Source organism: Pelobates fuscus, chromosome 1 (genome assembly GCF_036172605.1).
Source record: "Pelobates fuscus isolate aPelFus1 chromosome 1, aPelFus1.pri, whole genome shotgun sequence".
Taxonomy (NCBI): Eukaryota; Metazoa; Chordata; class Amphibia; order Anura; family Pelobatidae; genus Pelobates; species Pelobates fuscus.
In genome coordinates, this window is record NC_086317.1 from 266,039,574 (window position 1) to 266,055,753 (window position 16,180).

Genomic DNA, 16,180 nt, shown 5'->3' on the forward strand with positions numbered 1-16,180 from the left:
TTTATATGCCTGAATGTCCAGTCCAACTGTTAGGACGTGATTTGTTGTCAAAACTACAAGCGCAGATAACGTTTCTACCAAATGGAACAACATCTTTAAAGTTCAATGGACCTTCAGGTATAATGACAATATCTGTACCAAAGGAAGAAGAGTGGCGACTTTATACAGCGTTGACTAGCCAAAACCCTAAGAGTGATGAATCCTTGTTTAATATACCAGGAGTGTGGGCACCACAACCCACCAGGACTTGCTCGCAATATCCCACCAATAGGAATCGAACTGAAACTTGGGGTCTATCCAGTGAGCTTAAGGCAATATCATATCCCACAAAGGGCCAAGAAGAATATACAATCGTATTTGGATAAGTTCATACGATATGGTATCCTAAAATTCTGTACTTCCCCCTGGAACACCCCATTGTTGCCTGTTCAAAAGCCCGGTACAGATGAGTATCGCCCTGTGCAGGACTTGAGAGCAGTCAATGATGCGGTCGTAAGTATACACCCAGTTGTGCCCAATCCATATAACCTGCTTGCTTTAATTCCTGGCGGGGCTACCTATTTCACTGTCTTAGATCTCAAAGATGCCTTCTTTTGCCTTCGAATTGCTGCGGAAAGCCAGTGTATCTTCGCATTTCAATGGGAAAATGCTGTAACGGGCTCGAAACGCCAGATGACTTGGACAAGACTGCCCCAAGGGTTTAAAAATTCACCCACCCGATTTGGATCAGCTTTAAGTCAAGACTTACTGGATTTCAAGTCCATCCCAGGAGAGTGTGTATTATTGCAATATGTAGATGATTTGTTGATAGCGGCAGTTACAAGAGAAATATGTCAGCAAGCAACACATGATCTACTACACATTCTCTGGAAGGCAGGATACAAGGTGTCCAGGAAGAAAGCTCAGTTGTGTCAGCCAACTGTCAAGTATCTGGGATTCCATATCTCTGAAGGTCAAAGGATAATGGGGCCAGAGAGAAAAGAAGCTGTATGCCAAATACCAATACCCAAGACAAGTGCGGGAATTCTTGGGGGCAGCAGGCTTCTGTAGGATATGGATTCCCAGTTATGCGATATTGGCGAAACCTCTTTATGCAGCTATAAAAGGTACAGAACACGATCCCTTCCTGTGGACCCCTGAACAGCAAAAGGCATTTGAAGATGTGAAGAAGGCTTTGATGAGTGCCCCAGCATTAGGTCTACCTGATCATACACGTCCATTCTACTTATATGTACACGAGCAAAGAAGAATGGCTGTGGGAGTATTGACACAGTACTTGGGATCATGGCAAAGACCTGTTGCATATATGTCCAAACAACTGGATGCAGTGGCCAGTGGTCTTCCACCTTGTCTAAGAGCTGTAGCTGCCGCCGCCCTGCTGGTAGCAGAAGCTGATAAGCTCACTCTGGGTCAGGAACTCTACGTGCGAGTCCCGCACGCAGTACAAACGTTGCTAGACTATAAAGGCAATCATTGGTTTAGTAATAGCCGCATGACTAAGTATCAAGCTATGTTGTGTGAAAAACCAAGAGTGCATTTAGAGACTGTTAATACCTTGAATCCAGCTACCCTTTTGCCACAACCTACTGAGAGTCAACATGATTGCCCGGAGGTGATGGATGAAGTGTTCTCAAGTAGACCGGACCTTCGTGATTTTCCTATCCAGAACCGTATGTCCAGTATTATACGGACGGCAGTAGTTATGTGAAAGAAGGGATTCACTATGCAGGATATGCAGTGACTACCATAGACAAGGTGATAGAAGCTCGGCCATTGTCAAAAGGAACATCGGCACAGAAGGCAAAATTAATTGCACTAACACGAGCGTTACAATTGGCAGAAGGTTTAAGAGTGAACATCTACACGGACTCCAAGTATGCGTTTTTAACCACTCATGCCCATGGAGCTTTGTATAAAGAAAGAGGACTATTGAATTCAGAGGGTAAAGAAATTAAGTACGCAGCTGAAATATTGCAACTACTGGAAGCTGTGTGGGAACCGAAAGAAGTTGGTATTATACATTGTCGGGCACATCTGAAAGGAGATGGTGACGTAACCAAAGGAAATCGGATGGCAGATAATGCAGCTAAGCGGGCCGCTGAATCAGGAAGACAGGAATATGTGGAACATATAGCTGCACTTATACCGACTCCACTGTCTCAATGGACTCCAGTTTATACAGCTCAAGAAGAAGAGTGGTTAAAGACAGAAGCTGGGAAATACCTGGAGAACAAATGGTATCAGTTAGAAGATGGAAGAATAGTCATTCCAGCATCACTAGCTGTAGAAATTGTCCAGAATTATCACAACGGGACACATTCTGGAAGAGATAGTATGGAAGAATCTCTCAGAAAACATTTCTACATACCAAGATTGTCCAACTTGACTCAAGCCATTGTACGAAGATGTGTAATATGTGCTAAGAATAACGCAAAGCAAGGACCAGTGAAACCACCGGGAGTCCAGTATATGGGGGGACACCCTATGTCCGATCTTCAAATAGACTATACGGTAATGCCTAAATCCGGCGGACATCGCTACCTACTAGTAGTTGTGTGTACCTACTCAGGTTGGGTAGAAGCATGTCCCACTCGTACAGAGAAAGCAGGAGAAGTTGTGCGATTCCTGTTGCGAGAAATAATACCCCGATATGGACTACCATGTTCTATAGGATCGGATAATGGTCCAGCCTTTGTTCACCAGTGCCTACAACAACTGACTCATATGCTTGGTATTAAGTGGAAGCTTCATACGGCATATAGACCTCAGAGTTCTGGGAAAGTGGAAAGGATGAACAGAACTATTAAGAACCAATTGGCAAAGATGTGTCAAGAAACTCAACTTAAGTGGAATGTTCTTTTGCCTATAGCTCTGTTACGTATTCGTAGTACACCTACCAGAAGGATGGGTCTCTCACCTTTTGAAATCATGTATGGGCGTCCACCTCCCGTACTTGGTAACTTAAGGGGGGATTTGAGTCAGTTGGGAGAAGGAATTACCCGGCAGCAGGTTGTAGAGTTGGGTAAAACTATGGAGGAGGTACAGAAATGGGTACAAGATAGATTACCTGTGAATATTTATCCCCCTGTTCATAGCTATCATCCAGGAGATCAAGTGTGGATTAAAGAGTGGAACAGTATACCGTTAGGGCCTAAGTGGAGGGGTCCTTATGTTGTTCTTTTGTCTACCCCTACAGCAATAAAGGTGGCTGAAGTGACTCTGTGGATTCATCACTCCAGGGTTAAACCAGCAGCAGTAGATTCTTGGCAAGCTACACCAGATCCAGAGAATCCCTGCAAGATCCGGTTAAAGCGCATGACTCAGTCGGAGTAACGAGGAGATAATGGGATTACAAGTGTGTTTAAAGAGATCAGTAAGTGAGTGTTTTGTCGGCCATAATAAAGCCAGACCACTCACCCACGTGACATAGCCAGGGTGTCTCGAAGGGACCTCTGTGAAGGGAAGAGAGGACCTGCAGAACTCCATTCCTTGCAGCCCTTACAACCTTGAAGCTGAGGTGCCATCGCACGGACGAAGACTGAGGATGAAGACGTCAAAAGAAGTGCTCTTGATAATGTGTATTTTTATGTTTTTTATTATTCAGGAAGGTAGAGGTACCGACACACCTAGCTGTGAGGTTTGTATTAAGACTACTATAACAGGTAATCATATTTCCCAGACCCTAATTTGGCATTCACAATATGAATGTAAAGGATATGTATCAAGGTGTAGATACTTAGGTATAGAGTATAGTGTATGCCATTTAGGAGTAGGCGAACCTAAGTGCTTCAATCCAGAGTATCAACCCCGCACAATTTGGTTGACCCTCCGGAATGGAGACTCACAGGGGACCCTAATAAATAAAACAGTATTAGAAACCGTACATTCTTCGGGTGTTCTGCTATTTGATGCATGTAAGGTGATATCAAGTGGTAGAAAACCGTGGAATGTATGCGGGGATCTTAAGTGGGAGAGAACGTATGGGTCTAACGATAAGTATATTTGTCCCAGTAGTAAAAATAAGTACGTAAGTCCAAAATGCCCAGATAGGGATTATAATTATTGCCCATATTGGTCTTGTGTGGGGTGGGCAACTTGGGGACAGACAGTAGATAAGGATATGATTGTTACTAAGTTGCCTACCAAACCGTATTGTAAGTCTATGGAGTGTAACCCAGTCCATATACTTATTAATAATCCTGAACATTTTTTAGATAGGTTTGGTAACTTATTTGGGTTCCAGATATATGGGACGGGTTTGGATCCTGGGACAATATTATTTATAGGGATACAGGCCGATACCGTAGCATCCCAAACTCATCAGGTTTTCCATTCTTTTTATGAAGAGATGAGTGTAGAAAATAAGATTCCCCATAATGCTAAGAACCTGTTTATTGATCTAGCCGAGAGTATTGCTGGTAGTCTTAACATTAGTCCCTCTGAGTCCCGATCGGTGAACCGAATAAAGAATCTCTTCCTTCCTGAAGAAACCTGTGTCCATCTCTCTGTGCTTGGCTTCCGTCAGTTTCTCCGGTATCAATATATCACCCACAGTATTGCATTGTTCTATCCATTTAGGATATTAGTTGTGATATAGTTTTTTTGTTTTATTTACATATTGGGATATAGACTGTGAAGTAACAGACTAATATCAATAGGCTGTGTAATAAATATATATTTATTTTGAATTACCTTTTGAGTGCGGCATCATACATGTATATTATATACTCTCAATACCCCACAACAAAGCAAAAATTTGCAACATCATTGTAAATTTATTAAACTGAAATAAAATGAATATCACATTGTCATAAGTATTCAGACCCTTAACACAGTGAAAGCACTTTGGCAGTGAAAACCCCCTCATTTCTTTTGGGGTATGATGTGACAAGCTTTGCACACCTTGTGTTATGCTATTCATTTCTGCAGATCTTCTGAAGCTCTTTCAAGTTGGATAGGGACCGTCGGTGGACAACCAATTTCAGGTCTCATCAGAGACCTTTTTACCTGTTCAAGAACTGGTTCTGGCTGAGTTACTCAACATTCACAGAGTTGTTCCTAAGATTGTTGTCTTGGCTATGTTTACATTGCAGTGTTAAGGCAGCCTCTAGATGTACTTCCTGCAGATTCCTAAGGGAGGAAGTTTCTATGGTATCTCTTTAATTTCCTTTATACATTTTATCTCCTGTTCTGTAAATTGAACTTTAATCACACACAGCAGTCTCCACAGGGTCTAGAAGGCGATTAACAGAGCAGGGATTAATAATTCTAAATTAAACAGACTGTGCAATAAAGGAGGGTTAAACATTAGATATATCTTGTTGTAGGAAGTGTTTAGAAGGCTGTTTAAGTCACATGCAGGGAAGTGTGGCTATGGCTGTATAAAGTAAGTGACTTATTTCCTATATTGCAGAGAATTGAGCACTGAGACTGCAGGGGGACGATCTACACATTAAAATTGCTTCACTAAGCTAAAGTTGTTTTGGTGCATCCAGTGTCCCTATAATAAAATACATTATAAGGTAGTCCATTCAATGCATAAGCTGACCGTCACATTAGCCAAGCTGCAGAGGTGATATGCGACCAAGTTTTTTGTCAAATTGCCTGAAAATGTTTTGAATTAAATTTAAGGGGTGCACTTATAAAGGGCCACTTTCATGCCAAACATTTATTTTTTAAGACAAATGATAAATATACAATCAAGTTAACAGGATACAATAAGTTTCTTAGCTTATTTGGAGTACTTGTAAGGCAGTAAAAAAGCTTGGTAATGATATAAAAAGTCAAAATACTGACTTTCAGATCATGTAGTGGCATTTCAGTTTTAACTTTCTTAAGATGATTACTTTGTCCTCTGCCAACAAAAAAATTTAATAAGTAAACCAATAATCAGTGTAGCCATGGCGAAAACAACAGCCAGTCCACGGCGAAGAAGTAGCTGTTTCAAAGAAAGGACTTCTCCTACAACATTTGAAGCTTCAATAGCGGAGTCATCTTCTAGCACTAACTGGTCTGTATATTTGCCATTAGAAGCAATATCAGACAAGATAATCTCTCCTTGAATACGGTCATCGTCCCATGAATGCCCTTTATCAAATGGCAGAATGTCTCCTGAAAAAAAAAAAAATCTGTTACTTTTCCAAGAACTTCACATACACCACTGACACTATATGGGCGTATAAGTAAGTGGGCAAGATTAATTTAGACTTTTCAAGAATTTATAAAAAATTTATAAAAAAATATGTTAAATTATTCAATTATTAGCATAACCCATATTAGTCCCAAACTAAACTGGATAATGTCACTTTGGAACTCAAATGAAGCAGTCCCTCTTTCTAGACCAGTGTCAATTTTCTACCATTGATTGGTATTTGCGGGTTGTTCTGGAAAAAGCGAAACAAGAAATTCAATAAGGATGGTCCCAAAAATGTCAGGATACTTAATTTGCAGACTTAATTTAACCCCTTAAGGACACATGACATGTGTGACATGTCATGATTCCCTTTTATTCCAGAAGTTTGGTCCTTAAGGGTTTAAAGGTGGGTCAGATATTAATCAAGTGGGTCAAATGTCCATCAGACACAATTACCCATGTGCTGTAGAAGAGTGGTTTTATTTGAACAATAAGCAGCGTTCATTTTAATTACCCAGGTGACCAGATGAATGACTCCACTATCTCCTCACCAATGTGTGACAGATTAGAAATCAATGAATAATGAATACAGGGGGACCTGTCAAATTTTAGTAATAGGACTGGCAGGATATAATACCATTTATTTTATTTCAATTGTTGTAAATGAAGCCACACCTGCATATTAATTAATTGGAGCTCAGCTTTATATAGTAGCTACATCTTAGCAGGGCAGGAACACACACTTTTGCAATACTGACAACAAAGCAAACCAGACAGAGGTGAGAGAATGATGACCCATAAAATAGGTAAGGCATTCAAGATAATAGGCAGAAAATAGGATTATGGAAAACTCCACACCACACGAAAGGAAATTTTATGCATCAGTTAATGCTCTACATCCACCGTGACTTATTCACTAAACTGGGAGTTTGAAAATGGACAAGGTAATTGTGAATCTTAAGCATAAATAGCCAAATTGCAAAAATATGTAAGTCCATAACCTTGGAAATACCTATGTTTGGCTAAGAAATATAGAAGAAATTTGCTACATAAAAAGTACATTTTCTCTCATGTGGCACTCTAAGCCCTGTGTAACACGTAAATAGATGTTTTTATTAAAAGATTATGTGTTCTATTTTATTTTTTGTTTGCTGTCTGGATACCTATTTGTTTAAGCACTATGACATTTGCAGTTTGCTTAGTTTTTTCTTGTGTTTGACAAAGTTTGATGGACTTGACAGATGGCTGATGTACACACTTGTCCACTTCAAGCATTTATACCTACCTAGGCAAAAATTTAGTTTGTGCCCTTACCCCTGCTGCATGTCTTCTCACAGTTACTTCACATTTTTAGTTATTAGCAACTGAAAACATTGGCAACGATTCCGTGCACCACAAGTTATGCAAAGACAATTGGTGGTTATGTTGCAGTGTTATACCCTTAAAGGCATATTCTAAGCACCCTAATCACTGCAGTACAAGGCTGATACACTGCCAGGCTGATCCACTGCCAGTTAGCAACAAGAGCTTTCTCACTGAGCAGTATTTTAAGTGGGAAGCAGTGTCCGGTGAATCCCAAGTAAGAAGTTAAATTGTTTGACACCTTCCAATGGGGGGTGCCAGGGCAAATCTGTCACCATAATCACTACAGTGTCCTGTAGTGGTAATGCTGCTTGGAATTCATTATCAGATTGTCTTTCAAATACTTTGGAATCATATGCCCTCATCTAATTTTTTTCAGATTTCAGCTTTATAATTAATAATGTGCAGTACCTCAAACGTTTTATCTACATTACCCGTGTCTCATCTGGCAATTGCCAAATACAGTACGTAACCTCAAGGACAGACATAACCTTAAGGACGTAACCTTAAGAACAGAGGCAATTGTACAAGTCCTGACCAAAACAAACCCTAGAATTTGAGCTATCCGTCTGTTCAACAATAATTTACCTCTATCAAGTTAAAGGGACACTCCAGGCACCCAGACCACTTCTGCTCATTGGAGTGGTCTGGGTGCCAACTCCCACTACCATTAACCCTGCAACTGTAATTATTGCAGTTTTTCATAAACTGCAATAATTACATTGCAGGGTTAACTCCACCTCTAGTGGCTGTCTACTAGACAGCCACTAGAGGTCACTTCCTGGGTTCTAGCACAGGAAACCTGTGCTAGAGCGTCGCTGGACATCCTCACGCTGTGTGAGGACCTCCAGCGTCGCTCAAAACCCCATAGGAAAGCATTGAAATGATTTTTCAATGCTTTCCTATGGGGAGACGTAATGTGCATGCGCGGCATTTCCGCGCATGCGCATTACGTCTCCTCGGCCGGTAGGCGAGATCAGTCTCGCCCACCGGCCGACGCAATCACTGGGAGGAGCGTCGCGGAGGCGGAGACAGCGGCGAGGGACATCGCCGCTGTCCCAGGTAAGTGACTGAAGGGGTTTTCACCCCTTCAGTAACCGGGGATTGGGGGGTGGGAGGGAGAGGGACCCTCCAGTGCCAGAAAAACGGATTGTTTTTCTGGCACTGGAGTTTCCCTTTAAGTGCATCCTCACTTATTACATTTACTTTGTTCAAGAGAAATAGGTCTTTGATTTCCCATCAAATATTTATATATGAAATAACAAAATATGAACAAAACAAGCTAAAAAAAAAAGTGTGAGAAACTAAGAAATGTGATTTAATTGTAAATGTTATAATACTGTTTTCTTTTAAATAACAGTATTATAACTGTATATAACTGGTACAACAATTTCCCCAACGTACAGGTTTCATGGTATTTTGTAAATTTACAGGGTAAAATAAAAAGCTTGCCCCTTTCGTTTTTTACACCTTGAAATCTGCTAAATTGTGTGCTGGGCCTATGTTGCCTTTGAGACCGTATTGTAGCCCAGGAATGAAAATGACCCCCATCATGGAATTCCATTTGCAAAAGTAGACAACCCAGGGTATTCAAAATGGGGTATGTCCGGTCTTTTATAGTAATAAAGCCTGTCCAAAGTTAGGGTTTATATTTGTTTTTGCATTTTTCACACAAAAACTACACGTTCACTGATGATATCATCGTTAATGTACATTTTACTGCTCTACAACAGTCAGATTTATGTTCATGAGTCTCATGACTACAACAGTAGCCGTCATGTACACGTTTTGTGGGGTTTGAAAAGTTACAAGGTCAAATATAGTTCAGTTTTTACACCTTAAACTTGACAGAATAATTTGTTGGGCCTATGTTGCCTTTGGGGCAGTGTGGCAGCCCAGGAATAAGAATTAGAATATTATAGAGAATAAACAAGAAGAAGGTAGGAGAATAGGACTAGAGAGATGCCACGCTCACCTCCCTTACCACTAAGTGGGCAAGGACCCCCATGTCCCACTCCCTATCTTCAAAAAGGTCACCTAGACTGGGTTAATAGGGGACAACCCTTGAATAGTAAAAAAAAAAACAAAGAAAATAATTAACAATAATCCCTTCTCTAGAAGGTGATTAATAGGAAGGGAGCCCAGTCCAATCTATTACTATTTGTACAGAACAACCAAAAACTTTATTAAAAATAAGTTAAACGGGTTACTAGAGGGAGAGCTCTTTTCTACAAAAATAAGAACAAGAACTGGATAAACATATATCGTGATGTTCGGGCAGCTAATAACCAGAAAGGTTAGGGGTAGGTAATGACCAGCTTTCATCTGAATAGCAAAAAGAGAGGAAAGGTACTAGGACGAATTCCTACCTAGAATAGGAATTCCAGATGCTGAGCTACAGTCTAACCATGAAGCACTATTAACCCCTTCAAAATACCTTCAGAGGATGATGGACTGATACTACCTACAACCTGTGCAGAGTTCGCCAGCTAATGGGAATAGACCATAAAAACAGGTAGTGAGTATCAGCACATACACTTGTCCCTATTTACCTCGGCACCGCACAAAGCTAGTGCCTACCTGCACCGAAAAACCCTAGGCATTCTCCTATTTCTGTTTTATTTAATTTACTTTAGAGGTAGAGATCACAATGCACTTTCGAGTGGTATTTGGTTGACGGTTTTTCAGAGCTCTCCCTCTAGTAACCCATTTAACTGATATTAATAAAGTCTTTGGTTGTCCCCAGGAATGAGCATTGCCTCGATCATGGCATACAATTTGCAAAAGTAGACAAATCTGGGTTTAAAATGGGGTATGACCATTTTTTTTAGTAGCCACTTAGTCACAAAGCCTGGCCAAAGTTAGTGTCCTATTTGTTTTTTTTTTTTTTGCATTTTTCAGACAAAAACTGCAATTTCACTGATGATATATTTATCATGATACGTTTCACTGCTATGAAACACTCATATTTGTGTTCAGCGATGTATCATGAGTACAATAGTACCCTCCATGTATAGGTTTTATGTTTTTTTTGGAAAGTTACAGGGTCAAATATACAGTTTGCTCGTTTCAGTTTGTCAGATTAGTTTGCTGGTCCTATGTTGCCTTTGAGACAATCTGGCAGTCCAAGAATGAGAATTACTCCCATCTTGGCATACTATTAGAGTAGACAACCCAGGGTATTCAAAATAATGTCCAGTCATTTTAGTAGCCACTTAATGACAAACCCTGGCCAAAGTTAGTGTTCTGTTCATATTTGTTTTTTGCATTTTCCACACAATGACTGGTCTTTTACAGATATCATCATCATCATCATCATCATCTTCATCTAACATTTTACTGCGCTAAAACTCTCATTTGTGTTTAGCGATGTCTCATGGGTTCAACAATAGAGGATTTATTGGGTTTTGGAAAGTTGCAAGGTCAAATACAGAACTTGCAAATTAAATTCTCTGTTTTCTGCCTCGGTTGTCAGGCAGGTCCCTCAAAATCTAATTGATAAAATCACATAACTATATAAAATATGTGTATGTGTATGTGTATGTGTGTGTGTGTGTTCAGGGCTACATTGGTTATGATTCAGGTAAGTTATTAAACTTATATCTGAAAAAGTCAGTTGAGGTGTGCCGAAACCGACGTATGCTGTAGGCCAGTAAATAAAGTGGGCCTACACTAGAATTCTATATTAAATAAAGGGAGTGGAGGGTGGGGCAGCAGATCGTCGGACCAATTACGGTAAGATAGGGAAGAGGGGAGTCCCTTTAAAGGTTCATAAGTCCCTCCCATAACTTCAGGCCCCATCTTCCCATTTGTGTTCGGGGCTACATTGGTTATGATTCAGGTAAGATTGATTGATATGAAAGTCGGTTGAGTTGTGCCGAAACCGACGTATGTTGTAGGCCAGTAAATAAAGTGGGCAAAAAGGAACACATCTCAAGCTTAAAACACATTTATTTGAGAAAGAAACAATACAACGTAAGTACTTTAAGAGGTCATTTTTTCAAAGGCTTTACGCATCTCCTGTACCGGTTGAGGAATGTATGTTGTAAATACTGATGACTTCCAGTTGTGGTGTATCACCACATTAATATATATATATTACACAAGGTTCGTCTACATTAAAAGGTATTTATTTAGAAGGCAACAACACAATACTATAAATGTATCACAAACACATAGCCCAGACCCACAGAGCAACAACCCTTTTTAAATCTATCTTTCTATATAGTAATCCCCTTCCCCGCACGTTTGATCTCACCCACAGTTAGGCCTTCACATCTAGTAATGGCTCACTGCTGCAAGTTCGACATCACATCCACCAAGGAAGAAAAGGAAGCAACAGAGTGTAACATGGTTCCCCATGCTAGCACATGGCGTCTGCCCATCTGCTCTGCAGTACAGCCAAGAAGGAACAGCAAGGAATGGGGATAGGGGGAAGTGGTTATCTCTTTCCTGACCTGTAAAGATATTGAATTACCCAATTACCATATCAAAGGTAAAGCTTATCCCACTGTGAGAAAGGCATACATGAGCTTGGTCACATGACCCCTGGTCACCATATTAGTTTGATGACAGAATATCCTTGCCCTGTTCCACACCAGTGACCTAGTAATTTAATGATGTGACTGGAACATCCTGGCTGGATGCCATAAATGAGGCCCCTATCCTAAATGAGTCTCCTGAATAATTGCTAGGGTTCATGCCGAGCCTTGTTAACAATAAACGGATGTAAAACATGAATTTGGATATAGTGAGGATAGCCTCGTGCAGGGACAGAAGCGGAAGCGATGCATGATTTTGTACGGTGAGAAGAAAGGAATCGAAAACCTTTACTGGGCAGCAGGAATTGTTCATGGGGTAATAAGGAATGTGGACAGGTTGGCTTGTTTTGGTCACGGGTAGAGTGAGTATGTAATGATCTAGATGTATCCTTATATAGGTGACACATTATTAAAGACTGAGTTAGTCTGGGATTCAAACGGGGCTGAATCTAGTACATCTGACATGTCTTTGAATAACTGTTTGTTGGTGGGTAGCCTATGTTGTGGGGTAGGACCGTTCGCCTTGGATATGCCTGTAAGTATGGTCTTGATGGGGTATGAGGAGAGGAAAGTAGAGTTATTGGGGAAGACGGAGTACATGTGGTGCTGGATGCCTGTCAGATATAACTTAATAGTGTTGTGTGATAACCTTAACTTGAGGTGGCAAAAAGTGGCAAATGCCACCAGGGAGGTAATTTTAAACATGCTATCTAGTTGATAAACTGCCATAAAGGTCTTGTATAAGGAAAATACCCTATCATAGGCCGTACGAGAGTTGGCGGATAGGGCCAGTTTTATTAGTATCTGGCTATGGTGCAGTAACTTGTCTAGTCCATGATAAGTTCTTGGAACAGGGGGCTGCTGTGGCTAGACGTAAGGTGCCTGACCACAAATGGGGCCCCACGCCACTGCTGTGGCTACAATGGGGTACACCTCAAAAAGAGTTGAGTTATTGTAGAACGCCTCAGTATCTTGTCCCTACTCAGGCCAACTACCCCAGAGCCATTCGTCGCCGAATATGGCAGCGAAACCGGTGGTAGCTGCTGCATCCGTCCAAATGACAGGGGAGTGTATAGATACCTGTGGGAGAAACATGATTTGTGGCAGTCATCCCGAGAGAGGAGGTCCTTTTCCCCTAGTGTGGGTAGCGCTGCAATATTTCCAAGTCGATCTCCAAGCAGACCATGAATCCAGTATAGCTGTACAGCTCTTATAAGAGCTAGAGGTTATAGCAAGTAGAGCGATTCCATACAATCACGAGACGAGGCTGCGTGTTGAGGGTAAAGTGAACTAATTTTAATGGGACCACACTTGGCCTTTTATGACAATCCCCATGCAAGGGGTACTCCCACCTGGACAGAAGACTGTATTACAAAGTCACAGACCAATGACAACAGTGTTACAATGCATGACACTCCCATACATATCCTACAATCCCTCCCCTTTGCCTGGGAGATAGTTGAGTCCATTATCTCCAGGCGAAAAAAGAACACAATTTACAGGCAACCCGGAAGTACCCCAAAAACTCACAAAAAGTGTATCCCCTGATAGCCCCGATCTGGGTGAGCAGCATATCCAAAAATCACCCAGATTGGTTCAGAGGTTCAGGATTTTCATGGAAGTCTTCTTTTTGACCGACTGCACACAAGGCTCCATTCTCTGCTTAGCCGACTTTTTCCTGGTGACTAGGCCAATAGGGTAAGTCCTCCAGTTAGAAAAAGGTGGCTCTTTGAAAGGCCCTTATATAAACCCCTGCTCCAGTTCTTGTTGTATTAACACCTTTAATGACTAGGTGTCGGCCATAGCTGATTGGAGGTTATTACACTCCAAAATTCCCGCTGGCATGTGAATAAGGCCCGTGTGGAAACCCTGGGTGAAACCTGTTAGCAAAAACTCAACCAGGTGTTGTGATGTCACAGCTTACCTTGGGAGTTGGGAGTTGGGAGTCTGTAGTGCACATATGTGCTCTCCCTTACAATTAAACACAGGCCAAGGTGGTCAGGTAAGAACTCACCTGGCCTGTGAGTCTGTGCACGGGGGCGTGCACAGAACCGTGAAGGGTGGGTGGATAACGGCTGAGCCAGCACATCAACATTAACCAAGGTCTTTCGCAAGAGCCCTGAAACAGTGTGAGCAAACATGTCACAACAGATGACAGTCACTATAACTACATGAAGCTTCATTAAAATGATTGCAAATTTGCGACTTGCCAAGGTAAACAATCGGGCGGCCCAGTTTATCCTTGCCCTGTTTCTTAACCCTCATAGTGCCTGGGATGGCCGTGTTAGGGGCGATGTCAGGTGAAATGGGACAGAAATTAGCCGAATGCGCGGTTGATGCACAAATTGCACAAGACGGGGTCCTTAGCCCAGCGAAGTGTCTAAGGAACAGTTCTGTGTCCAGTTGGCTCCATTCCGTCCTGACATTGTACTGGGCCAGAGCTGCATCTGCCTTCGCTGAAAATGACCGGTGGTAGTCGTAAAAAGACGTACCCTCGTATTTGTTGCCAAGGTCCACCAGATTGTGCATATAGAGGTCCAACTCCTCTCTTCTATGTGGGTACACCGAACATAACACGTTTCTAGCTTTTAGTACCACCGAGAACCCCCTTATGCGTAAGTGCAATTCTCAATGACATCCTGGGAGGCAATTAGAAGGGAGACAAGATTTACGTCTTTGCCTTCCAGCAAGGCCGGCATTTCCTATATGGCGAACTAGGCAGCCGCGGTCCCGGCCGGACTGACAGGAAGTTCACATCCAGTGTGCACTTCCTATCAGTCCGGCCGGGTACAGGAAACAGAAGCTCCTGTACCGTGGACTGTAGAGGAGCTCGGCCACGCTACAGGGAAGGGGAGGTGAGGAGAACACGGGGGGGGAGAAGAAAAGATTACAGGGAGGGGGGGGGGAAAGAGAAGATTGGGGGGAGTGGAGAAGATTAGAGGGAGGGGGGAGAAGAGAAGATTGTAGGGAGGGGGAGAAGATTACAGGGAGGAGGAGGGGAGAAGAAGAGAAGATTACAGGGAGGAGGAGGGGAGAAGAAGAGAAGATTACAGGGAGGAGGAGGGGAGAAGAAGAGAAGATTACAGGGGGAGAGGGGGATAAGAAGAGAAGATTACAAGGGGGATGGGGGAGAAGAAGAGAAGATTACAGGGGGGGGAAGAAGAGAAGATTACAGGGGTGAGGGGAGAAGATGAGAAGATTACGGGGGGAGAAGATTACAGGGAGGGAGGGGAGAAGAGGAGAAGGGGAGGAGAACATGGGGGGGGAGATGAGAACACGTGGGGGAGTTGGGGAGAACGTGGGGGAAGAGAGAGACCACTAAAGGAGGGGGGGTTGAGGAGAACGTGGGGAGGGAGAGGGGTGGGGGGTGAGGAGAGACTGCTAAGGGGGGGGGGAGCAGAGACCACTAAGGGAGGGATGGGGCGGTGGAGGATAGACCACAAAGGGTGGGGGGGGAGACCACTCATGGAAAGGGGGGCAGTGGAGAGCAGAGACCACTAAGTGGGAGACTAGAGACCACTAATGGAAAGTCATGGAAAAAAGGAGACCACTAAGGGAGGTGGAGAGGAGGAGAGACCACTAAGGGGCAGGGGAGATCTCTAAGGGATGGAAGGGAGAGCTCTACATGACAGGGGGCAGGACAGGTAGCAGGAAAGGGGGCTCTTTCACACTACGCACACACACAATGCATCCCTATACATACTCAGAAACACAACATGCTTCCCTTACACACAGAGAAACACACAATGCATCCATTACACACACAATGCAACCCTTACACATAAAGACAATGCATCCTTTACACACATGCAAACACACATTTCTTCTCTTGCACACACACAGAAACACAATGCATCTCTTACACACACTCAACACACCCCTTACAGACACAAACTACATTCCTTACATACACAGAAACACACTTTGCATCCCTTATGCATACAAACACAGATTCACACAGTGCATCCCTTACACACAACGAGAAACACACAATACATCCGTTATACACAAACACACACTGCTTTCTATCCCTTACAAAAAACACACTGCTTCCACTACACACAAACACAGTGCATCACCTACACAAACTGGTATCCCTATACACTACATTCCATAAGCACACACATTAGATCCTCTACCATAA

At 42.5% G+C, this 16,180-nt stretch overlaps 1 protein-coding gene across 1 annotated transcript in view; it reads right to left on the reverse strand.

Annotated features, from left to right (window-relative positions):
- Window positions 1-4,914: 4,914 nt before the first annotated feature.
- The window catches only part of LOC134612727 (multidrug and toxin extrusion protein 2-like), a 149,062-nt gene continuing 137,796 nt past the window's right edge, over window positions 4,915-16,180 (reverse strand). The window contains exon 17 of the mRNA XM_063457156.1: window positions 4,915-6,111. Within this exon, the coding sequence (XP_063313226.1) occupies window positions 5,843-6,111 (269 nt within the window). The 3' untranslated portion in view covers window positions 4,915-5,842. The remainder of the gene's footprint in view (window positions 6,112-16,180) is intronic.